General features: G+C 33.7%; 1 protein-coding gene across 1 annotated transcript in view; it reads left to right on the plus strand.

Moving 5' to 3' along the window:
* Positions 1-26,689, plus strand: part of Malrd1 (MAM and LDL receptor class A domain containing 1) — a 647,937-nt gene that overhangs the window by 419,549 nt on the left and 201,699 nt on the right. Inside the window, exon 30 of the mRNA XM_063237894.1 lies at positions 22,770-22,898. Within this exon, the coding sequence (XP_063093964.1) occupies positions 22,770-22,898 (129 nt within the window). The remainder of the gene's footprint in view (positions 1-22,769; positions 22,899-26,689) is intronic.

A 26,689-nucleotide genomic window follows, 5' to 3' on the forward strand; every position in this document is an offset into this window, starting at 1 on the left:
AGGTAATATTCTACCATGTAATCTTTGGGGCTGTGAACAATAGGGAAAGAAAATGCTAGAGAACTATTGCCATGCTAGGAGTTGTCAGAAACAGCCCCTTTAAACGTTACAGTTGAGCGAAGTCCTAAATAAAATGAGAAAGCAACTATGCAAGCATCTTGAGGAGTAAGTCTAGACTGAGAGACCAACAAGACATTTACTAGGAGGAGAGCATATGGCTGGAGCAGAAGGGGAGAGAGAAAGGCGGTCCACATCATGTAGAAGTTTGGCATCAGAAATGTCCACTCCATCCAAAGGAACTTCTCATCATGTAGGGATTAAGCAGACAGACCTTGTGTCCAAATTCATAGGTTTAAATTATGGCTCTGTCACTACTTGTATGAGATTAGCATGTCTCATAAACTTGAGGCCTCAATTTATTTATGACAATCAAAATAGAACCCACTTTGTAAAGTTACAGATTTAGCAAATACATGCAGTGTGCTTTAAACAGTAACTCTTCATGATAAGCACTCAATAATTATTAAATATGATTATCATAACCTTCACCACCACCACCATCATATTTAATGTAATTCCCTCAGCAACTCTGAAAATTTGAGGTACCTAGAAGTTATATTACATAATGCCAGCCTTGTTGGTTTCCTTATTGTTGCTAAGTGGCATACAAATCAAGCTATATTTGGATCTAAAACCATAAAATACTTCTAAATTCCTGATGAATAGCTTGATGGTGAAAGTTACCATAGAGAACTTTGCATACCTCCAAGGTAGTTTGAGTATTCACTGGGTACCAGCAGACTGAACACAGCAGGTAACACATTACATGAAATAAATGGGTTATTTTCATAAGGCTAGAGGAAGAACAGAAACTTGGAATTCTTGGCTTTTATCCTATATTTCACAAGTTAACTGCCCAGGACATCCTGGGCATATGCCAGGGTATCATTTACATATATGCCAGTTGCACCCTACTTGAGGGGCCTGGTAAAGAAGCCCACTGTAGGTTTATACCTGGGAGAACAGGCCATGCTTGGCCATATCAATGGGCATTCTAAAGTCAGGGATATAGCTCAACAATGGAGCCCTTGCCTCGCAAGCTCAAGGTTGTGAGTTCAATTCTTGGTATAAAAGAAATTCTAGGGAAACTAGATACGAGCCTCATCTGTTCCAGCCAATCCCCTCTCATCCCAACATATTCCACAATTCTTTTTCAGTACTTCAAGCGAAAAATGGGGCAAAATTGGGATGGCCAGAGGCCACTGAGAGAATCGTTTTGTAATATCTAGTTTGTCCATGATCTCCAAGGGAAGTAGGTGTTCCCAAATCTGGAGGGTTTTAATAATGCTAATTGAAATGTGTAAAACATTTTAAATCCTATTTAAAAATTTTTAATATGCAAATAATTCCCATTGTTACAAACTTTTTTTTTAATTTGGGGATTAGGAAACTTATTAAGAGGAAAGAAGGAAAAGAAAAGAAACCTTATCTACAAATATTGTAGAACTTGAACCAGATACAGGTCAAGATTTTTTGCCTAATTTTATAGGTCATTTATTTATTTATGGTACTGGGAATCACACTGAGGACCTTATACTTGCCAGGCTGTCTCTGCAGCATTGAGCTATATCACCAGTCCCAAGATGATTTTTACTCTACAATGTACCTTTGTAGCTAGCAATAAAATTTTCTTCCTGAATTTATATAAGTTGTTAAATATACTCTTTATGTCAGAGCCTTCCTATCTTTAAATTAAACTTAGTGTTTTAAACTAAACCTTAGCTGTTGACTAGGTGAAATGCCCAATATAAAATGAAGGAACTACATTCCTGAAAATATCCTTTATTGATTATTAGCATAAAGTACCAAGGTCCTATCTAAAACAGTTTAATATTAATATATTCAAGAGGTAACCAAAATATGATGAAAGTTTAACTTTTAGAAATTACAGAACACATTCGTAAGGACAAGGGAATAAGTGTTTTTGAAGATGGGGACTGTTTTGAGTTTTTGTGGGCCACTAATGGCAATGTGTATTCTACTGTAAAATTTTTTATTCAACCTAATGATGTAGCAGTAAAGTATGCTTACATTCTAAATGCGTTAAGAATGGCTTCAGCAACTTTGGTGCCAGTCCTACAAAGAAAGTATGCATGATAAATAAAGTTGATACTCAAAAAGTTTCTGAACCTCTTGATTAAGATAATTTTATAATATCAACCCTTACTTTCCTTTATTTATTTGACTTGGTTTGAGATGTGTATTGGGGAATTCATGGCTATGACCAGCAATCCTTATTATTCTTCCTCAAGCCTTACAAACACATTATTTACATCTTATAAAACCAGGAAATAGTTGTTATCCCTAGCTCAGTGTCAATAGTAAACAAAAGGACTACTTGGTTAAGTTTAATATGTATGTATGTATACATAACATATATATACGTATATACATTATATGTTATATATACATACATTATATATATATTATATAAATATATATGCGCATACATATTAACTACTGCAGTTTGAACCTAGGACTTTAACACTGAACAAAATCTCCAGCCCTTTTTATGATTTTATTTTGGTTTGTTTTTCAGTTTTTGAGACAGGGTCTTTGTAACTCACTACCCCGGATGTTGTTGAACTTGTGTATCTCTTGCCTCATCGTACAGGTGTATAGGAATTACAGATGAGCTCTGTCATGCCTGACTGAGTTTTTATGCATTTAATAAGCTATTTCAAATTACAAACTCAAAGCCATGAATGGATCTAATTACTTTAATATTGTATTCATTAATCCATTTGTTATGTACCTGCAAAAGTCAGATATTGCTTTATTCCTTAGTAAAGTTGAGAAAATTAGCATTTTAGTATTAAAAAGGTCTACGTTTGAAGATGTAATTTCAATCTCATCAAATTCATGAATGAAATATTATCATTAATGTGATTATACTTCATTATGATCAAAGCACACTGATATGACTTGTTTCATTCATATTACTAAAAAATAGAATTTACTTGAACAGATATTTTCCCAAGACTTAAATAGCCCCTGAAATTACTCTAGGTTCACATGAAAGCAACTATAAATCTGAATGCTGACATTATCTTTCATTGATGTAATTTTACATTAGAACTTGTTTCAATTATAATGAATATTTCCAGACTTATTATTTAGTCAGTAAAGACACTGCATAAGGTATTAGTGGCAGTACAGTGTCTCAATTTTTGCTGAACTATATTTTACTCACTATTTTCTATTCAGAACATGTTTATCTAGTTTCTACTTTATCCTTATGGATATGTATTTTTTATTTTCCATTACGCAATGGAAAGCTTATGTTCTTTAGTCCTGAATTATTAGTATGTATATATTTGATATAATAAAAATATGTTTCAAAAATATTCAAAGTAAGTGAATATGAAACTCAAATATAGATAGGTAGAGAGAGAGAGACTAAAAGTAGTTACAGTAAAATCTATAGATATTTATAAATGCATAAAGTACAAGGCAGGACTAGACACAAGTCTCTATTGATGGAACATGCCTTACATATGTGACTTTCTGGAAAACCTCATCTTCTGGATAATATGAAAAGATAGAAGAGGGTAGAGTCAGCCACTCTAATCACATATATCATACTCACACAGCACTAATGTGAACAGTTGCAATCATTAAACACGCCAGCACAATCTGCAGTGGTGGCGAACCTATGGCACGCATGCCTTAGCAGGTTGTTTGTTATCATTAAAAGCTCTAAAACGTTTGCCTTCACTAATTTAAATTGTAAAAATATCCCAATTATTAGGGGAATTAATTAAATGTCTCAGTTTAAAAATAGTGAGGTGGTGAGAAGTAAATCTTGAAAGAAAACTGGTATTAAAAATTGAAGGTTGTGGAGTTATGTTGGCAAGGGAAAAGCACCTCCAAACTGAGAAGAATCATGCAGTCTATAAATACTTCTCCTTAGGAGCATGTGGAGGAATTCGACACAGAATGGCTGGGGAAGCAGGACGAGCTGCATGGTCCTGGGCTCCTCCACAGCCTGCAGTGCTCAGCACTGTGGGTGTGTGTGCTCCACATTTTGTTTCTTTCAGCTCTGCCTCCGCTGCACAGACGTTATCATAGTGGGAAAAATCCTGTATGAATCACCATAATTTCTGTGATCCTGATCTACACCCTCCCCCATGTCTATTCAGCTGTACCTGAACTCTACAATGCTTAAATATCAAGGAAACAGTAGAAAGAAATTAATAAATGTTGAAGAATGAATGGGTGCCAAGTTCAGACTAGAACCAGTGAATACATGATCTTGCTTAAGGAGGGAGTAAGATGGGATTCTTGAAGTATTGGAGCCGAATGAATCATTTGAGTTGCGTGGAAAGTTGCCTAGGAAGGATTGAGAAATGAAGAATTTTAGATTGCTGATTAAAATGCCAGAGTGAAGCTCAGAAAAAGAAAGCAAGTATGGTTTGAAGTTCTTTTCACTAGCTTAATTTTACTCTTGTATTTATACATGCTCATGATACTTCTTAGGAAATCTCTGTTAATGAGGTCTACTCTAATTGCCAATGGCATGAAACACAAAGGAGGTTTATTTAAGGGCACAAGGAATCCATGAAATCTAAGGGTAGGAATGTAGACCACCTTCAGGAGGGTATTAAAACCAGAAACTAAAAAGTAAGAAGGAACTGTGGTCTTTCTATGCAGCTTGGTCTTTTAACTGTTTCTTTCTACTAATTCATTTCATTACTTTCTGTGGAACTAGCTTTCTCATCATAAAAGTATTTTTCCTTTCCCAATAACTTTGTTCTTTATTGTTTGCTGACACAGTTTCGATATACACAGTGATCACTTTCATGATCAGGACCTTGAACCTGCACATAATACATCTTAGATCCCCCCGCCATTATCCTCTTTCCCTTCAACCCCTCTTCCCCTCCTCATTTACAAAGCTTTGTTTCATTTTACATTTTTCCTCCTTTTTTCTCTTCCCTTCCTTCATCCCCCCTTCTTTTGAAGAGTTTTTCCTGTGTTTCACAATATCTATTTTACATTTTGTTCTTTATACTTTCAGTTTCTCACACCAGAGAATCAAGATATTACCTAAGTAAAAATGGCCATACTCTTAAAATTGTTATACAGATTTAATGCAATCCCAATCAAAATATCATTAGCATATGTCACAGAACTAAAGAAAGCATTCCTAAAATTCATTTGGAACCAAAGAAGATCTAGAATAGCAAAAACAATTCTAGACAACAAAGGCAATCCGGGGGTCGCCACAATCCATGACTTGAAATTATACTATAGAGCTACTGTGATTTAAAAAAAATAGCATGGTACTGGCAAAAGAAAAAAAAAGACTTGGGGATCAATGGAGCAGATTAAAAGAAGCAACTTCTCATATTTATGTAGAAAACATGACTGGACAGAGCACGAATGCTTGGATACATAGTTACTGACATCATTTTCTTATAATTCTAAATTATCAGATTGACATTTATTGGGTCACATACACCCTCAGATTAGTTAACTGTGCTCAGAAGGGAGGAGGAAACATGATTTCAGAATATAAGCACTCCCCTCCTTAGTGACTAGGTTGATGATAGAGTGTTGGGTTGGATTAACAATGTATTTTATTTTCTATATTATTAGCCTTCCTAGGGATATTAAACAAATTGTTACTGAGAGTACTTTTTAAATGCAAACCAACCAATCGGAAGCCCACTCCAATACCTATTTTATGACACTCTCATGATTCCAGGAACTATTCTACCCTAACCATCCAAGGCCAGACAAAGAGATTGTAACAGTTACTATGCCCTGGAGTTTACTGGAGTTACCCAAAAATAACAAATCAGAAATCTCTGTGCAGAAAGCAGAATAAAAGTCATTTTCCACTCTTCTCTGCCTGCTGTCTCTGGACCAACTCTGGGCTTCCTTGTGTAGCCTCACAGGTGATGTAGTGTTCTCCCACTTTTGGGATCCGTAAGTATAACAATCAATTCAATGGCAGTCATTTGCTCATCTGCTGGCCTCACAGTAATTAAATAATAGCAAAACTTACAATAAGACATAACACAGAATAAGTTCATTTAAAATGTATTCTTAGAGCAATGTATCAGGGTCTCCGCAAATATGAATACAATGCCTCCTATAAACAAGTATGTAAGGATATTACACAGATAAGTTATTATCATAATAGATGCTAGTCCTGTGTCTAGGTAAAAATCATGAACTGAACTAGAGTCGTACCCTGGGAATAGAGGTAGGAGGGTGAATGTGTGAAATACTGAGGGAGACGGTCATTCAGGATGACTGCCTTAGCATCAGTCCTTATGGCTACTTTCCAGCTGACAGGAAAATGTAAGTTGTGGAAAGAAGCAATGAACACAGACCAGCTGTGCTCTCAGAATGTTTCCTTGAAGCTGTTGTACATCAATTGTACTTCTGAGTATCTAGCCAGAATTTATTGCATACTCAAAGCAGGAGGAATTCTAGGAAATGTGTTTTTCACAACTGTTTTTACTAGGAAAAGGAACAAAACAAATATTGAGAACTCATGCCACACCATGAGTTCCTGCAAGGTAATTTGAGCAAAGAATCTGAAAAGTTGGCTTTAATGTGTGTAAATATACTTTGTTATCTACTGGAACTTGGGTCCATCCAAAATTTATAGATATTCAATATCCAAAATGTGCACATAACCTTGTGTATCCTTCTGTGTATTTTGTCATCTCTAAATTACTTGTAATACCTAACACAGTGTAAAAGTTATATAAATAGCTATCATACTCTATCATCTAGGAAATAATTATAAGAAAATAAATTCAGTACATTTTAAAGTTGATTTAAATTTGCTTCTAAACATTTTCTGACAGAAGTTGATTGTATCCACAGATTGGGAGTGGGCAAAACGGAGGACCATATATTACCATTTTTAACAACGCATAATAAAAGCAAATTTCTGCCTCATCTAGTGTTCTTGCTTTATTTCTATGCACATTTTCTGTGGAAGTTGCTTGTTACTTGATTCTCTACAGTCCTTATGTACATCTTTGTCTCTGTAATTCAAAAGCTTAAGCCTCTTATAGATTTACCACTTCCATAGAGACTTTTCTCTTTTTAATTAAGGTACAATAATGTATTGGTTTCTTTAAATGCACACAATCAATCACTTTGTTAATTTTTAATAACAATTTTTCCTTATGTAGTAGATAAAATAGTATAGTGTATCATTTTTATTTACATGTATGGTTAATGTGAGATTGTCTTTTTAAAATTCATGTTTTTTAATGACCACTTATTTTTCTTCTCTTCCAAATGAACTATTCATTTCTTGCCAACATTTCTGATGAGCTAACTTTCTTACATTGCTCAGAAGATGCTTTCTTCTGGCCTGTGTTAACTTCCTGTCTTATAAGATATTACAAACATATATGTACCTAAGTTTTTATGATCTGCTCTAGGACATTTGATGACACATTTTTATATGATTCAGTCAGAGTTTTCCTTTTTTTTTTTTTTTTTTTGGCTTTTGTCTTCATCATAGCTTAAGAAGCATTCTGATATTAAACAAACATCCTTCATGTTTTTCTCTGTTCCCTTACATCATGTTTTGGTAAGCATTAGTTTTCTAGGATGATGATAGCAAAGTCCGACAGACTGGGGGCCTTACACAGCAGAAAGGAATTTTTCATAGGTCTTTGTCTAGAATTCCCAGAGCATGAGCACAATGACAGATTTGGTTTCCTCTGAGTTGTCTTTGGTTGTGCATACTTGGCTTCTTATCATGTCCTCACATGGTCTTTCTGTGCCTGATATCTCTCTTTCATTGTCAGGACACCACTTTCAGTTTAAATTGATCATCTCTTTGAAAACCCTATGTTCAAATCCAGTCACATGGATTCACAGGAGCCCAATCCTGTGGTTTTGTTTAATCTAACAGTGGATTCCTTAGTGAAGATTCACCACGCCATAGTTTCTTTTACCAATGGCCAACTACAGCATTTCAGTGGTTGTGTGGAAATAGATCTTAATTTGCTTAATAACGGACCCAAAGTGCAAGAGGAATAATGCATCAATGTGAATATGCCAAGGAGAAACCCTAAAGTGATTCTTTAAATTAAAATGTGAAGTTTCTCCACTCCCAAAGGAGGGGAAAAATGTCATATGCTAGTGGTGGCTCAGTAAAATAAGGTATTTTGAGAGAGGGTGCATTCATGTAACTTTTACTAAAGCATAGTTGGTCAATTTTAATTTTATTCACTCTTGTTAACCTCTTACTGTGAACAATTTATAGACTGAACTTTATGTAGGTGTGCATATATAGGAAAAAAACACACAAGAGTTTGATACTGTCTGTGGCTGCAGGCAGCCCCTGTGGCTCTTGGAAAGTATGGTATGGAGAAGGAGGCGGTAATGCAAGTACCTCCTTAAACTTTTTAGTTCAAAATGTGATTTCATTTGAGGTAACAGGATTGTAACTTCAAAATATGAATGGAGGGGCACAGTTAAGCCTCTGACAATGTCATGGTGCTTATATGTAAACGTCCTTTAACTATACTCTTTTGACCACTCAAAATTTGTCTTCATTTTAATGGTGTTTTCTATTTTTGATTGTTTCTAAGAATATGCCATAAGTCTTTTGAGTTTTTATTACTTCTTTTCTCCTTTACATAATGCTGGTACATTTTGTGATTCTAGTACAAAATCTACATGTCCCCTTTCTAGTCTGTTGTGCTTTGCACTGGGAAAATACTCTAGATTTATTTTAGTTGTTTATTTTTTAATAATTAATCAGAGTTCTCTTAATTGTCCTCCTCTTATGGAAACTAAAATGTGGAATTAGGTGATTATCTTGATTATCAAGGACTCTCAGGAATTCGTTTGGCTGGATGATGCTTTCATTTTTCCTTAATTGCTTTTCACTATAAGCATGAACTAAAGTATTAAAAGATTCCTTTAATCCAGAGAGTTAATTAAAAGATTTTTAAAAAAGTAAAACACGAAAACAAATAATACCAAGAAATTAATAACTATCACTCAACATGTGAAAATTTTTCTCCTGTTAGTGTGGTTTCAGATTATCATTAGGGTAAATTAATTTAAACTGAAACTTTTGTTGTGAGTGAAATCACTCATTGAAAGTTGCCACAATATATATTAAACATCATAAACACATTGGATTGAGGTTTGAGCAGAATACAATTTTCTATGGGCTCTGGATGCAGAAGTTGGAAGATGTCTGAAAGATCATGCAAACATTCCTTCATATGGATTATCTCTTCAACAAGGGGAAGTTCCTAGGCTTCTTGTTTAGATAATCTAAAAAGCTCTGGTTTTTGGCTTTCCAGGATCACATAAAATCTATTTCTAGAAACACACTATTAGCTTAATTATAAACCCTTAGTTTTTATTAGTTTGGATACTAATGCTACCCACTAGCACAAATGTGTTTCTCTGAAGAGACAAAAAGTTGTTTTGCTTTTTTCTCTCTTCCACGTCTATCTATCTATCTATTTATCTATCTATCTATCTATCTATCTGTCTGTCTGTCTATCTATGTGTGTATGTATGTATATATATATATAATTTTTTTATTCCATACCAGGAATTGAACTCGTGACTTCACACTTGCCAGGAAAGAGTTTGAGCCACTAAGCTAAATCCTTTAAAAATATTTTAAAATGTTACTTACTTAGTACTATGAAATACATTGCTTATTCTGATCTTTAACCTTGGCTACAGTTTAAAATCTTGCAAAACTAGAACGTTCTCTGGCTAAGCCCACCTCTAGAGCAGTTAAATTATTCTCTCTGTTTGTGAGGTTGGAATACCACTTCCTAGTGTGCAAACAGTAATGGGAGCCTTATTATACATAGGAAAGGGTATTTTAAAGTATATTTCTAGTTTAACAATAAGCTTCCCTAATTTATTCCACATAAGTTAAGTATATTACCTATGCTTTGAAAATCCCTTATTTGGTGTTCTCCAATCATGTGCTTTTCTCTTTGGGAAATGCTGAATACCCTGGCTTGTTTGGTAATGATCTTCTTGGTTTATTTTAAAATTTTTTGTATTCCTAAATAATATTATTCAAATTCTCTCCTTTTGTCCCTTATATAAATAGCCATAATGTAAAAGTCGTATGTGTTTTGGTCACTTCTTTCTGAGCTGTGTTACTGAGATTCTTCACTGAGCATGGAGATGTGATTCATTTATTGTATCAATTATTTCATGCAGGTGTGAGTGAGTACTCCAAGAATAAGAAAGAATATAATTCTACTATAAGGTTTCACTTTTATGGAAGTAAATACAAAGAAACACCTCATTCATCTAATATTGTGGAAATAGTGGCTAAGAGTGGGATTACTTCATTGTCTATGTTGTACTAGGTTGCAGGCCAAAGATACAGTGAAAACCAAAATATCAGTATGCGATGATAAAAACTGCTTTTTTTCCTTTTCCTGAAACTACTTTGTTGAAATATAAATATCATATTAAAATGTGTTTAAGGCATAGAACTCCTGGGAGTAAGTCTACACCATCAAATAGTCACCATCAGCAAGGTTTCAAACATAGATGTCACATCTCAAAGTTTTCCTTAAACCTTTTATTATTTTTTTTTTCATTTTTTAAATGGCAAGAATGCTTAATACCCCAGGTATTGTGGTACATATCTGTAATCCCAGTTACTCTGGACAGGAGGCTACAGGATTCCCAAGTCCAAGGCCAGCCTCAGTAACATAATGGGATTTTGTCTCAAACTAAAATAAAAAATGCTAGTTTAAATTGGGCGTGGTGGCCTAGGTGTGTAATTTCCAACACTCAGGAGACTAAGGCAGAAGGACTGTTGCAAATTCCAGACCAGCCTGGGTTACAAAGTGAGCACAAGGCTAGCCTGAATTGCATAGCGAGACCCTGCCTCAGAAACACCGAAGCGGGGGGGAGTGCTAGCATAATGTTTGGTTCAATTGCCAATATGAGGCAGAAGAAAGAGAACACTTAACAAAAGACTGACCTTCTTAACAAATTCAGTATGTTATTGTGAGATCTAGATATTATGCTACATTAAAAAAACTCCAGAATTTATAGTCTAATCTTTAACTCTAGGCCAGGCGTGGTGGTACATGCCTGTAATCCCAGCACTTGGGAGGTGAAGACAGGCGGAACCCTGTGAGTTCAAGGCCAGCTAAACTTCATAGTGAAACATGAAGAAACCCCTTTTACTCTACATATCTACTTTCCCCTGGACCTTGGCAACCATCATCCTATTCTCCCCTTCAGTGAATGATTATTTCAGATTCTGTCAGTATTTATCTGAGTCTTGCTCATTTCACTAATATAATGACCTCCATGTTTTTCTTACTCATAGACATTTGTTTCTTTAGAAATGCAAGAGTATTTTTAGACTTCTGATTTCAGTTCTTTATCACATATATACCCCTGTATATTTAGCTAGTTGCATATTTGTTGGTCTTTATCTGACACTGTATTCTATGTCATTGGTCCACATGTCTGAATTTATATCAGTGCTATACAGTTTAAATCACTGTAGATTTATGTTTTGAAATCAAGGATATGATGCTTTTAGCTTCTGTCTTCTATACTGAACACAGATTGCTGAGGTCTTTGGTAGCCCCATATGATTTTAGTATATTCTTTTATTCCTATGAAAAATGTCACTAGAATTTTGATAAGAATTGCATTGAATATGTAGATTACCCTGGATATGATAACAATATCATTTCCACCAATCCGTGAACATAGAATGTCTTCAAATTTGCAGGTACTCTTTAATTTCTTTCATCAGTGTTCTACAGTCTCAATGTGTATAGATATTTCACACCTTTTCTTACATTTATTTTTAAGCAATTTGATGGTAATATAATGGAATTGTTGTTTGTTGATTTCTTTCTTAAAATTTTACTAATTTTTAATTTAATTCATCAGTTTTCCCTTGGTGTTTTAGAGGGGTTTTTTTGTTTTGTTTTGTCTTCACATATAAAATTGTTATCTACAAACAGATCATTCTGTGTAAGTTTTCTGATTTTTGGATGCGTTTTTTCTTTTCTACATGTCCTGAATAGGAGGATTCCAGGATTGTGTTGAATAGAAGAAGTGGGAATTAGATATTTGGTGTCTCTTTTGGAGATACTCTGCCCATTTTTTAATCAGGTTGATTTTCTTGCCGTCATTGGGCTTTAGGAAGTTTCTTTTTTTATTTTTTGTTTTTGTTTTTAAGACAGTGTCTTACTCTGTGAGACCTAGGCTTCAAATTTGAGACAGTCCTCTTGCCTTAGTCTCCTAAGTTTTGGGATTACAGGCCTGTGTGCTAGGATTACACTCTTAGATATGCAATTCTTAAAGTGAGTAAACAGATGGATATGAATAGCAAAACTATTCCTCTGCTTTGCAGTTGAGCAACTATATTGGAACATATAGATTCATATAAAAATAAAAATGCAACCATGTATAAATTTATCCTAATTCTAATGTAAATCCAAATAAATAGACTATAAGCACGTCTGTATTTCAGCAATCTCTTTGCCACATAGGAAAGTATTAGTTTACTATACTGTCATCAATAACACAACCTTCTTTGTTCTAAGGCATAACTTTTTCAATCTTAAAATTTTGAAATAAAATTGAACAATGGTGCTTGCAATAAGTATTCATCAGACACAAGGACATCGTTATCTGAAGTCATCGCCAGGGCTCATTCCAATACAAGTTGAAATTTAGTAAAGTATACCACATATACAATAAATAATGACATGAAGTATCATTAAAGTTTTCTCAAAGCAGTATTTTGCTTCAGAAAGTACATACGCCAGTGATGAAAGGAATACCAGGACTTTCAGCATTTCCTGTAGGTAAAGGGCTACTTTGCCTACTTTATAGGTCTTATCTTCAATAATATCAAAAGAGCTCATTTTATAGAAAAAGAAACCAGGGCACTAAGAAGGCATGTAAAGACCAACCAAGAAAAAATTTTAAGAAAACTCATTTAGCTTTCTTAAACTAAAAAACATTTGTTACATGTAGACATATATGTAAAATTTTGTATATTAGCTTGCTTAATGTTCATTCATCTCATTTATTCATGTGAGAACTTTAGTACACCCATTTTACTGGATGAGAAATCTGAATTTAAAAAGATTAATGCAATTTTAACAAATCACACAGTTTTGTCAGATTTTTCTGAAGTTATAAGTTTTGAAACAATGTTTTACATTTAATTTTGTATTTAGCCATTACTAAAACGTAGAGTGTATAATATTTACCTTAAGTGCATGCATCTTCAGTCCTCAGTCTTTTAAACACTATAGATCTGAATGAAATACTATATCAAAGATGTCCACAGATTAAATTATTATTCATTTCCTAAATATAAAACAGTTTAATAGAAAAGCTAAAAGCTAGTATTGCAATTAGACTCATATATTTATTTTATTCAGAAAAACACAACTTGGACATTATTTGATACTGGAATTGGCATGTAAGTTGAAAATCATGTAACAGTGTCCTGAGCCCTTGAATAACAGACAGAGGAGCTAATTATAAGGTCTGAACCAGATTATTCAGCATTTCAGAGTCTCTTTTTCTTCATGAAAGTTCATTAAGCATATCAAAAGCAGACACTGTCTGAATCCTGTAAATATTTAAGAAATCCATGTATTTCCTCTTATAAGGGATTGCTTCTTTTTTATTTCATGCATCATTGATTGTTCCCATAATCTTTCACACACTTATAGAGTAGGACCAACATGTATTGATCATAAACACCATTAGACCGGTGTGGCAGTGCATGCCTCTAATCTCAGCTACTTGCGAGGTGAAAGCATCAGAATTGCAAGTTTGAACCCTGTCTGAGCAGTATCTTTAATATTTAATCTTCTTTCAACAAACATGAAACATAATAGAAGTAATATTAATAATTATGTTTTATAGTATACATCCTGGAAACCAATTTTACTTACCTTAAGTAATCAATGAAAATTTTGCTAAAGGTCTGGGATGCTGAATCAAGATGGAAGAGTCCACTACATAATCCATTCTTGGAAAGAATATATTCCAAGAACCTAAATATCAGAGGGTCATGGGAATTTGCTCCACTGAGCTGCCCATGAGATGTATTTGGACTCCTGCCATTTCTAGATGTCTTGGAACAGAATTTAATTATAAATGGAATAATACTTTTCTTACATGTTTGACCAATGATAGGTCAAACAACTAAGAAATATGATCTTGAGATGTCCTAAGGAACATTAGGGGGTCTATTCTGTTCCTCTATGGGCTACACTTCTCCCTAGATATGCGAAGAGTCTGTTGAACTAAGAGGACATGTGCACTCAAGACCTTGTCATCCCTCCTCCATATCTGCATAGCAGACTTCTCCGATTGTGCAGTTCCAAGCCAATTTACCAACTCAAGAGCATTTGTAGATCTCTTATGCTCTGTCCTCTGACAAGTGAACTACAGTGCTGGTGTGTGAACCCTGGGATGGAAGGATGGCTGTGGAGATGAGACACACTTTGTTTTGTTTTGTTTTGAGATGGGCTTTGTACCAGCTTATGTTAGAGGTGGACCTACAAACACGATATGAGCAATTGCTGTGTGTCAGGAAACACATTCATCTTGTATACTTTGAACATCAGTCTAGGCTGCACACAATTTATTTTCCAAAATCCTCATTGTTTACTCCTTTTATCTATGAAACAGTTTCTTACACACTGAGCATAGAAGATGCATGGCCCTTTTTTGAAGATATAGCCACTTCAGAAATATGTCTCCACATTTCAGTTAACACTTTCCTACTTTCCAACTCAACAGCCTAACCTTTGCCTTATGATTTTTATATATTTTATGTTCAAACATAAAACGTTTTGATTTTTTCCACAATCATTACACTTGATTTTTTCATAGGTGCAACAGTAATTAACCCTCAGGCACTAAACTCTTGATTTCTCCATTCTAAAGGAAGTATATATACTCAGGTGAGAATGCCTGTGACTTGAGACCTTCTCAAAAATGTAATTTTAAACTCTTAACATTTAAAAATTTTATAGAATTTGTACCTCAAGAGAGAAATATATATTTGAATAGATGAAAATTATAGTATTAGGTTAGTTGTTTCAATGTTTTATACTTGTATTTATTTATTTTAGAAAAACATGACTTTTTACTAAATTGACTAAGTTATGCCTCAAAATAATATCTGAAACCCATTGCAGTCAGAGATCCAGATTATTTGAATATTTTGTTTTAGGTTACTTTGGGAATTTAATAAATATTGGAATAGAAATAAGATTTATTTTCTATCACACTAGAGTCACTGGATATGTAGAAACAATGAATAACCAAACAATATTGGTTGATTTGGTAAAACATAAAAATAGTTGTTTTCAAGTCAGTAAAAAAAGTAGAATTTGCCATATAGCATGGTTACTTGACTATTTACCCCCAGTACATTATACATTTTATAAACTTTGTATAAAACTTACTTGAACATATAATGAATACTTTGGACAAATGGAGTGATCATTTGAGCATACCTCTTTTTGCCATTTTGATGCTTTATTATGCAAATTTTGCATTACTTCACACCTTTGTTGAAGCAGAGGTAAACTTTCAGTGAGGAGTAACTGTCCTCTTAATACAGCAAGTAGAAAAATCTTAATTAGGCCCATATAACATGACATAGCCCATATATTATGATTTTCTTCAAGGCAGAGTTGGAAACCAGGAGGTTCATAGATAACCATAATGAAAGGTCAATTGTTAATCATTACATTTTCCTAGGGCAGTTTCCCTTTCTCTCTTGTACTTTCATGGCTCATGCCAAATTCAACCTTTTCAAAAGGAATATTTGTTATTTCAATACTGCATATTGCTTTTGACCCACTTTTATTTGGATTTTCTTTCTTCCTCTTTTCAGCTTGGCCCTCTAGTGTATCTAGCCGTCAATTAATTGCCTCTGGGAGGCTGAGGCAGGAGAACTGCAAGTTGGAGCTCAGGTGGGGCAATTTAGTGATTTAGTGAGAGCCTAGCTCAGTGACGGGTACCTTTCAGAGCTTTCAGTGATTCGATCAGCCCACTGTGGCATGTACATCACCATAGACTTGCCACCACTGCTACCTTAAACGAATGGATGAATGCATGGAGATGTAGGTCAGCATAAAGGCTTTCAGTCTTCAGTACTAAAATATTTTTACATCAATAGCTGTGCATCTACCCATTTTCAAATTGAAAGAGTATGTTGCATCACAGAAATTGCCTTAGACAATGCTGTCAATACCGTGAATACCAAACAGTCTGTTTATCCTTTTGATGGTTTTCAGTGGTGGGAGGTTTTCTTAAGATTGGTTTTCAACTACACAATATTTTAGGAATCACTTCAGCTTATGTATTTTAAATTCAGTAAGTATATCCCTTACTTACCCTTAGTTCTCATAGCGTGTTTAGAATACATGCATTTTAAAATAGCTACCTATTCTAATTGCAGTAGTAAAAGCCCAACCAGTTTGATCAATTTTCAATACAGTTTCACAAATAATGTGCACTATGCAAAAACAGTTTGTATGCCATAGAAAGCATGATATCTATTTTCTAAACAAACATCTATCTGCATCATATGGCTGAGGAGGAAGGAAGACATACAGTAAAGAAAGCAGTAGATGAAAAAAGGTGTGTACCTGTGGACCATGCATAGATGATAGTTCTGAGATTTGTTGTGAGTCAAGGGCTAGAGAAATATGGTATCTTACAGAGAAATATTACAAGGAATGTGTGCTAGCAATTCAGAACTCACTGAAAGGGACAGAATGCAATGAGGCTCTTGGGTTCTTGGCCCCACATTGCACTGAAATTATGGCAGTGTAGATACAACCCTCAAGGAAGAGTGCACAAAAGTGAGTCAGGGTCACAGTATGCTCTCATGGGATTTGAAGGCCTGATACTTAAAGGAATCAAGGATAAAAAGGAATGTGAAGTGATTTTAGTTGGTTAAGTTCAAAGTATAGGACACCAAAAGGTTGAGGCTTACAAAATAAAAGAGACTTTTGGTATAGCAGATGCAGCAATAAAGTTCTGAATGAAGGATGGATATATCTTTTAAGAGAAAGTTAAGGAATCATCGGACTTCTAAACAAAGATTATTTTAGAAAGTGTAAAGGGTAAAGAGTGAATAAGGACTTCTGAAACTATAAATCACTACAAATGAATTTTTATACATAAATTCGTGTGCTCCTAGTCAGCTGTTTAGGCTTTGAGTTTATTGGTATTGTTATTTTGTTACTACCTCCTCTCCCTTTTCCTTAGGTCTTTACATCATTTTTCTCTAAGTCTTTGAACCAGTAATGTGAAATATGATGTATATATAGTTTAGTGTTCCACAATCTCTTATTCTTAATATATATGGAGAATTCTACAGAAAGATGAATATTTAAAATACAAAACTTAAAGATTAAAATCAGAGTTTCATGTCAGAAAGGAGTTTGGATGTGAAATTTTCTTCCCAACAAAAATGTGGAAAGTCACCTATTTGAAATAAAAAGTCAATCTTCAGAATATTCTAAAGCACCCATCTTATTTTGGGTATTACAAGTGAAATCACAGTTTTTATATTTATTTTAACTCTTGCCATCTACACATAACCCAATTACTTTGACACTTCTGATAATTTTGACTGAGACTGAAGTTTGCAGTTGAGATCACTAAGATCACAAGTTCAGTTGTGTTACTATTAATTGCCAGATATGTGTACTGCCTTCTTTAAACCTTGCAATTCTTTTGAGCATAAGATAAATTAAAGTGATTGCATTGTAGAAAATTAAATTATTGCCATTTTCTGGATATTTGAAAATACTAGTCACATAATAACACATTGTAAACAGTATTTAGATTTTCTTTGATTTGCAAAACTTGCCCCCATAGTTTTTTTCTAGAATAAGAGAGCAATGATGTAAAACAAGCAGTCATCTGTGAAGATGGGTTTGGGGTGAGTGATCTTCATAGAGTACATTTTCCTCTTTTTTTCCAATTGTTTTCCTTCAAGTAAATATGTATTCTCTAATTATGTTAATTTCTGATTTGTTGCCAGACTTGCTTTTAATAAAACTAAGACAGAAATTTTATTTAAAAATCTTAGTAATTTCTTCATTTCAGTTGAGTGCTCTGGCCTGTCTTTCTGCTTTGCTGTGTCTCATGGCAGGAAATCTGAAAGACTATCCACTGAATTAGTGTATCTGGTGAGACTATTAACACGCCAGAATAAGGGGTACTACTTCGATTGTCCTTTATCAGGAACCTATAAATATCTTGAGTTATACTATTAATCATGCTATTTTGCTATGTCTTCATTGCTAGATTAAAAATTCCCTTAAGGTGAAAATTATCTCTGTGTCAGATAGTTGCTCAAAACCTATTTCAAAAGTACGGGGCTGAGGATACAGTTTAGCCACCCAGTGCCTGCCTGGCAAGCTTGAGGTCCTGAGTTCAATTCTTGCTCCCCCACTCCAAAAGTAATAGATGGAGCGTTGTAAATTGAAGGCCTCACTAGATCTAAATATATTCTACTTTGTATTAATTATTATTCTCATTTAAATAATTAAATGGCTCACCTAAAGTTACAGTTTTTATAAGAACTCAGATTCAAATTATTATCTTAATCCACATATTTGAACTGTGTATTAGCAATCAATATTGCTGTCCAAGAGTACTTCCTTTAATTAGAGGTAATCCTGTACCTTATAATGATGAAATTTTTGAAACATAACTATCATAAAAATATTTTAAAATAATTTATCAAGACAAGGCTCGGGGATATAGCTCAGCAGCACAGCACCTGCCTGGCAAACTGCCTGGGAGTTCGATTCGCAGTACCCAAGAAAGAAAGAAAGAAAAAAAAATCAAGTGACAAGAAAAATGTGTGTATTAACAAACAAATAGAAATAATAGCTCCATAAAAATTTTCTCTTCTATCACTAAAACTACACTTTAATATTTCTATTTTTATTAAGGCTCTCAGCTACTCATATGCATTACCTTTTATTTGAACACAAGGAAAAGATATTATATGTATCACAATGTTTTGTTGCTGTTTGAACTTACTATTGGCCAAAATCTGATTAGCATAAAATATATACTATGGAGCATTGTTAGACAAAATTCATGTCATGGGACTTTTAAAAAGATTTTTAAAAATAATATAAAATATTAAGAATATATAAATATCAAATTATTAAAAATTGTATACAGAAATTGAGATCATATCATAAAATATGATTCTTTATCATCACATAAGTAGAAATACGTTTTAAAACTGCTCACTACTACTGTTTACTGAAATTTATAGAGCAAAAGAAAATATCTCAGTTGTATAACCAAAAGCAAGGAATAAAGATCTAGATTACAGGAAAAACTAACTCTGCAGAGACCTAAATGGTTTGGGGTCCTGGACATAAAGTATGGATCTGGGGCTGGGATTTTAAACCGTGTGATTGCAGGAGAGCTGTACCTGAACTCTGCACATGACAGCTCAGCCTTACAATGACCAGAAAAATTTCTGTATGTCAGGAATCCCTCTAGAAAATTTATGTACTGTCCAGAGGCTTAGAAAGTGTGAAATAAAGTGAAATCTGAAACCTAAACTTGTGCCACAACACACATAGTCTAGTACATGATATAAGAATGAAAATTCCAAAACAAAAAATTGTTATTAACAATTTCTGGAACAATAGATGCTTTGAGGATAAGAAAGAAGCCAGTGTGAATTTATGTCTCAGGACTGTGTGCTAAGATCATAAAGCAGTGAAAAGGAAGTGTGAAAAAAATCAGAATATTAAACTGAAATAATTGAATTTAACTTCTAGAAAAAATCATCATTAAAAAATAAATAACAATGTAGCAGTTAAACAAACTGGTCAGAGATAGAGATGAAGATCAAACTACTAAGGAAATGTGAGTCTGTTCCCCAGAATATAGTACATTAAGGTAAAGATAAAATAAATATGTGACAGAAGCTTTGAGGATAGAATGAATAAATCTAACACTTTTCTAATGGGTGTTTAGGAAGCACAGAACAGAGACTTACAGAAAAGTATCTGAAGAAATAATATTGGGCATTGTCTTGGGTACTTGTCTCTCATTGATGAGACAAAGTATCTACAACCAAAGTTAAACAGAGAAAAATTTGTTTGGCACATAGTTTGAAAAGGTTTCAGGCCATCACTGACCAGCTCCAAGACAGGGTGGCAGCATCACTTAGAACTATTGACAGCACTGGCAAGGAAACAAAGCAACAAAGGTCCTTAACAGTGTCTTTCTGCCCCTGTTGTACTCTACCTAGGCTATTGAGATTAGGGTAGTGCCAAATCAGTCAATGGATTGATTTAGTAACACACATCCTTAATCCCAGCATTGCACATGCTAGATCCAGCTACCTTTGAAAAAGCCTCATCTATGACTGCATGAGGCTTTGTGGGGACATCTAGAGACAAACCATAACAAGCATATTCCATAATGTAAAAATTACATGACTCTTCAGGTAATCATATTAGTAGTATCAGAAGTCAGAAAGTAATTGACGTCAAGAGTTGGTATCGTTAAGAGTTAGTACATTAACAAAAATGTGCACTTTTCAACAAAATTTTTAAAGTATGGTATTAATTGAGATGAATAGAAAAAATATGTTATTTTCAGGTGGGTTACAGTTTTTCCCAATGCACAATAAATTGGACCTATGAGTGGCTCATGGTATTAGTGGATTAAGTAATCATCTCTTATGGCACATTATTTTGCAGGGCCTTCCTTATTTCTAGGATCTTTCAGTTTATCCTGCATTAGTTTCAGGTTTCTAGGTCTCTGTAAACCTTTTTTTAGAAAAATAAATATTTGCTCTAGTTAGTTTTATATGGCATGTTCTTCTAGCCAGATAATTTTTCACTATTATGAACACTAGTGCTTTTCCTGTTCTTATTTTATCAACTATAGAATATGTGAGACTGTCTTTTATTTCATATATTTTCCAACCAGCTGACTAGTTACTGTTTCTGTCATGTGGTTGAATAAACATACAGAAAATGACTAAACTTGTGCAATACAGTTTCTCACTAAAATAATCTCCCTTTTGAATTTACCACATTCTTATCTTAAAGAAGACATACTTTTCTTGAAATTGTTGACTCTTTTCCTTTATTTGTTCCTGGTTTATCTAACACACCATAGAAAATATGATTACTCTTTGATTTAAGGTTATTCAAAATACGGATCTGATTTCTCTTCATGTCTTCACAATTTTATATTGTTAAATAAAATAAGCATTACTCAGAAATGTAGTCTATTTTTAACCATATTTAAAAACACTAAAGAAAGAACCAATTATTTAGACTGAATTGGAAGTATAATTCCCCTGTGACATAATTATATGGCTTCTTATCCTATGGCATAGAAAAATGAGATAGTCTCAAATGCACAGACCTGCATATTAAGCAGGATCTGCACACTGCTCTGGATTAAATGTAAAATCTCACTAGTGTGAATTAAAATTTATGTGGCAACATTTTTAAACAAATCTGTGAACATGACCTTTGAGCTTTCATTTTGCTAGTTTCCCATAGCTGCAATAGTTGCTGTTGTTTTAGATACCCTCCCTTCATTCTTCCTATTTGTGTAGATAGAATTTTACTAGTACATTATTTCTGGAAATCATACAGGATTTAGCTGTTTAATAATGGGGAAGATCTAAAGACTGTAAAAATGTACTCTTAGTTAATCCTATAGGATTTTACTCTTTTCATTCATGGGAACAGTGCCTAAACTTAAATAAATTTTCCCTACTTTAGACCCATCTACTATGAGACTGTCAAAATTTGTATAATAAAGAGATGCTGAACTTTATTTAACTTGATGAAATTGATTTACAGATAATTTTAGGATTTCTTTGTAAGTTAACACAAGGCTAAGAATTCTTGTCTTTTATCTCTATTAGAGTAAAAGTAGTGTTTAAATACGTGAATCTTTAAAAAAAAAACAACTCTATGTCAATTCACTTTTCTAATCTCTCTTTAAATGAAACCTTCAAAAATTTTAGTCAAATTTAAGAAACCTCCTATATGTTAGATGTTTATTTATGTTAGCAGCACAAATGGCTGCTTCAGTGAATCTTGGAGTGAGAGGGACAGATAGACATGTAAACAGTCTTAATGAGCTGAAGAATATTGCAGTGTACGACTCACGATTCTTAGGTGATATGAAACTGAAAGGTATCGGACCTAAGCCAAAGATGACGAAGAGAAAAGGAAAGAAGATAGAAAAATAACAGTGTTCTTTGGAGTCTGAAGTTGAGCAGTAGACCACCCAGGGACAACAGACCCATCAGTGCAGACAGAAGAAATATATAGAAAAATTGAGGAGAAAATGGAATATTTTTTAAGCATTCAGTCATAGAATATCATTTAAATGTAGATGCTGATGGGAAAACCCCAGAATATGAAACTGGAAAACAAAGTTGGGACCAAAAACAACAAAGGAATTTTACTGCCTTCGTGAGGCATTTGGGTTTGTGTAATAGATAGTGTTCAGCTTTTGAGTGGTTAAAAGATATTTTAAAAATAATTTCTATATAATTTGCTCAACAACAAGTCTACCGTAGGTATGTGTTACAATCATAATGTTATTAAATAGTGCACAATCTATAAAACAACAAGAGCCTTCAAATGTAATAAAAATGTTGACTAAATACTTTTCTTTTTCCTTAGTGGGAGAAACTTCTAAGATTTGCTCAGAACCCACTGATTTTTTGTGCCAGGACAAGAAGTGCATTGAATCCCACTTTGTTTGTGACTACAAACCAGACTGCCTCGATAGGTCAGATGAAGTGCACTGTGGTAAGTTTATCTAATATTCCGGCTGTAGTGAAGCCAACTCAGCTCAGATGTCCACCCTGTGAGTAGAAAAATGCATTGGCACCGAAGGCCAGGAAGAATGTACTTTTCATGCACTAGAGGAGAATTGCCAAAATATTTCCCTCAACTTTTCTGCACAAATTGCCATACAGCAGTTCTCTCATCCTTTTTATCCCATAATGAAAATTGTAACATATCACTTACCACAATTTCCCACATAGAATTATGATCAGAATTAAAATGATCAGATACTGAACTATATTTTGCATGATTTTTCTTTTTCTAAAAAAAGATTGGTTGTAAAATGAGGCTAAATGACCTTGTTAAATAGTTAACTTAAGAAATACCAGTTAGTGACTGATTTTATCAAATTCATTGCACTAGAAAAAGATGATACTACCTGATTGCCATCTAATGTTTCAGATGTGCTCCATGAGACTTAGGTTTTACATGACAAGGCTGCCACAGACATCAAGGAAGTAATTAACCATTGTATATAGCTCTGGTTTCTACTAAAGTTGGTGTTCTAAGAGGTAGTATTCCAAGAGCTTCATGAAATTCAGCAAGAGATATTTGGGCTTAGTCGAGGTGCCCCAGGATGTCACACAAAACTCATTACAGTGGTTTAAAGAAGTCTCACATAGACTCAGATAAAGAAAACAGACTATATCTCAGTAGGGAAAGGTCACAAATGTTGGTGCTCTTGGAAATAAGTCATAGATCAAGTATATTTAAATTTTTAATTTTTAGCTCAAAATTATTTTGTTCTGTATTATCTTACTTTCTTTGGTGATGCTTTTAAAAGGCTCACTTCCTGCATTTGTTTTTCCATGCATTTGTTATTTTCTTTTAATTGTATTTTATTTACCATTTCAAAGATTTTAAGTGTACAGTTGAATTGCATTAAGTGCATTTCATTGTAGTGCAAACATCACTGCCATCTTTATCCAGAGAGTTTTTCATTTTGTAAAGTTTCAGTCCTTCTCTTTAAATGAGAACTTGTCACCTCTTCTTCAGTTGCTGACAACCAGCATTCTAGTTTCTGTCTCTATGTATTTGACTAGGTTATGACCCTCATATAAGTGAAATCATCCAGAATTTTTCTTGCTGTGACTAGGTTATGTTACTTAGCATAATGTTTTCAAGGATTATCTCATATTTTAATTTTAGATGAAAGTGCAAAAGAAAATGCGAATGATTGCCAAATGTTTAGAATGTACTATGAATACTGTGTATTATAAAATTAATCATAAGATTAATTAAATGTATTTACAGATTTCTGAAAATCAAAAGTAAAAATGATTTGATAATAGTTGTATTGACATGCTTAACCTACAGAAGGGAAAGTTAACACTATTAAATACACATAGAAAAGTTAAATACAAATATTAAATTATTACAAATATTAAATTCTCCTTTCACTTAAAATGCACATACAGAGTCTGCCAAAAAATATACACTTCAGGAAAAGAAAAGCTTGTATAAATATTGTAATACTAGATGTATTGAGACATGAGATTAAAACAAGTTACCTTTGGCCTTTAAAGCTTCAAGAGGTACTCAGAGTGGTGGTGACTGTTAGTTTCCAAATATTTATTAATGCAGTGAACTGCTACTTGGGTAAACTCAGTCACTGAGATCACTGCACAGGCATTTTCAGTTTCTTGTCTAGGGGCCGGCAATGTAGTGGGGTATCTGTATTATATGACATCCTCTGAAGTCAACCTCATGCAAAGGTAACACTATGTGTTGAAAAACCATCGTACTATTTTTTACCTGCAATGTGTGTACATTTTTTGGCAGACTCTGTATATTAAAAAGTTTTATATGGGCATCATAGTCAGCAATTTATTCCTACTATGTACCTGAAACAATTTTCTAAGTACTAAATTTAAATATGAGTAAGATATTGTCTTAAACTTCAAAAATTAGTTTTAACTGTGTGAGAAAAAACAAGGGGAGAAGCATCAAATACAATATTCTTTGATTTTTATTTTTTAATTGTTCATAAATGCATAGATTTTTGTTAGTTTCAAAAGTTACCACCACTCACTTCAGAAGTAGAAATGAAGAAAATAGTGTGTGTGTGTGTGTGTACCTGCACATTCATAACACACATCTGTATTTGCAATATTAATATAGTTCACACACGTAAAAAATAGCTAAAAGTATTTTGGTTTTCAGATGTTTGTGATGCCTATATTATCATCATCATTATTATTATTATTATTATTTTGCTTTATTCATTTTTCCTCTCAGCTGTTTGAGGTATTGACGTGAAAGCACACAGGCACAAGTTTTATTTTCAGAACCCAAAGTCAGTTATGTAATCATTTGTGATTATGTTACCCACAGTTTTGATGGCCCGTACAGAAAGTATTTAAATTTATGAAAACTATAGGACAAGGTTGTTAAATGAAATAGTCACGTCTCAGAACTTCTTAATAGTTTTCATTCACAGCCACAAAGAGCACTGTGCATAGCCATCAGGAGACACATTAATTCTGAAAATCCACTCTCAGTGTTTCACACTGATGTTCATCTGCACATACTGTAAGCCTTACAGAGAGATTCCTACAGTCAGATCATTTGTTGTTGTTAATAGTAGAACAAATGACAGTATTTCCAAAGTGATATTTAGAGAACTGTAAGGAATGAATTGAACTTTGGGGTTATCAAATTGAAGTCTTTAAGATTCTTGCTTGTTGGGCAATTATTTAAATCCAGAGACATTCATTTTTCTCGTCTGCATAGTAGATATAACAACTATCCTATTGAATGTGATGACAATTAATGAGTAAACTGAGTAAGTGAATAGACTGAGTTAAATGAAGTGCCTCTTCATTTTGGGGTTCTGGGGTTATTAATGTTAGCATCTTCCATTTCATTACTTGTATTGTAAAATTTGTTCAATATAATGAATATCTCTCCTACATATTCTTAATGTCAGAAAAAGAAAGGCACAAGGTGTTCTGGGTGCCCGCTGTGCAGTGCTGGGTGAGCATCTTCTCTCTTTCCTTCACAGCCTTCTTTCCCGTGCACTGAGATTCGTCACAGTCCAAACGTTGTTACCAGTTTAAACACTGAGAAAGTGGATTTTCAGAATTAATATCTCTCTCAGTTCAGGGCACTAAGAAGCCATTTCACAATGAAAATAGTTATCATTTGAGGTAACACTAATGTTACTATGCATTATAATATATTAAAACTATGCATTATGATATATTAAAAATGAAGTGCAGAACTGGGGATATAGCTCAGAGGCACAACACCTGCCTGACAAATGTGAGATCCTGAATGCAATTACTGATTACCACCCCCTCCAGTGAAATACCCATGTAGACATGAGGAACTAAATATTATTACTTATAGAATTATCTTTTAAAATATGTTAATATTTACACTAAATATATAACCACTTGGGCAAATATTGCACCTTAGGAAAATACAAGTTGTTTAAATGAGGGTTAATAATGATTTGAATGCACTCAATAGATTGTGAGGAAGATTATAATCTGAAAAACATTTTCTTCAAGAAACTAATATTTTGAAAGTACAGATTCATTACTAAGAAATAATATAAAGGAATCCTTTAATCTATCTTTAAGTGAGTATTTATTGAAACACATGTATAAATGCAGTTTGGTAATAATAACGGATCATATGAACTGTTGGTTGTAGCTCAGTGCTAAACAGTCATACAAAATGCAGAAGTAATAGACTTTGAAATGAACTGTCACAGCTGTAATCATCAGTAAGTGCCTTGTACACAC

Source organism: Cavia porcellus, unplaced genomic scaffold (genome assembly GCF_034190915.1).
Source record: "Cavia porcellus strain 051 isolate PalLab524CR breed Dunkin Hartley unplaced genomic scaffold, mCavPor4.1 scaffold_27, whole genome shotgun sequence".
NCBI lineage: Eukaryota > Metazoa > Chordata > Mammalia > Rodentia > Caviidae > Cavia > Cavia porcellus.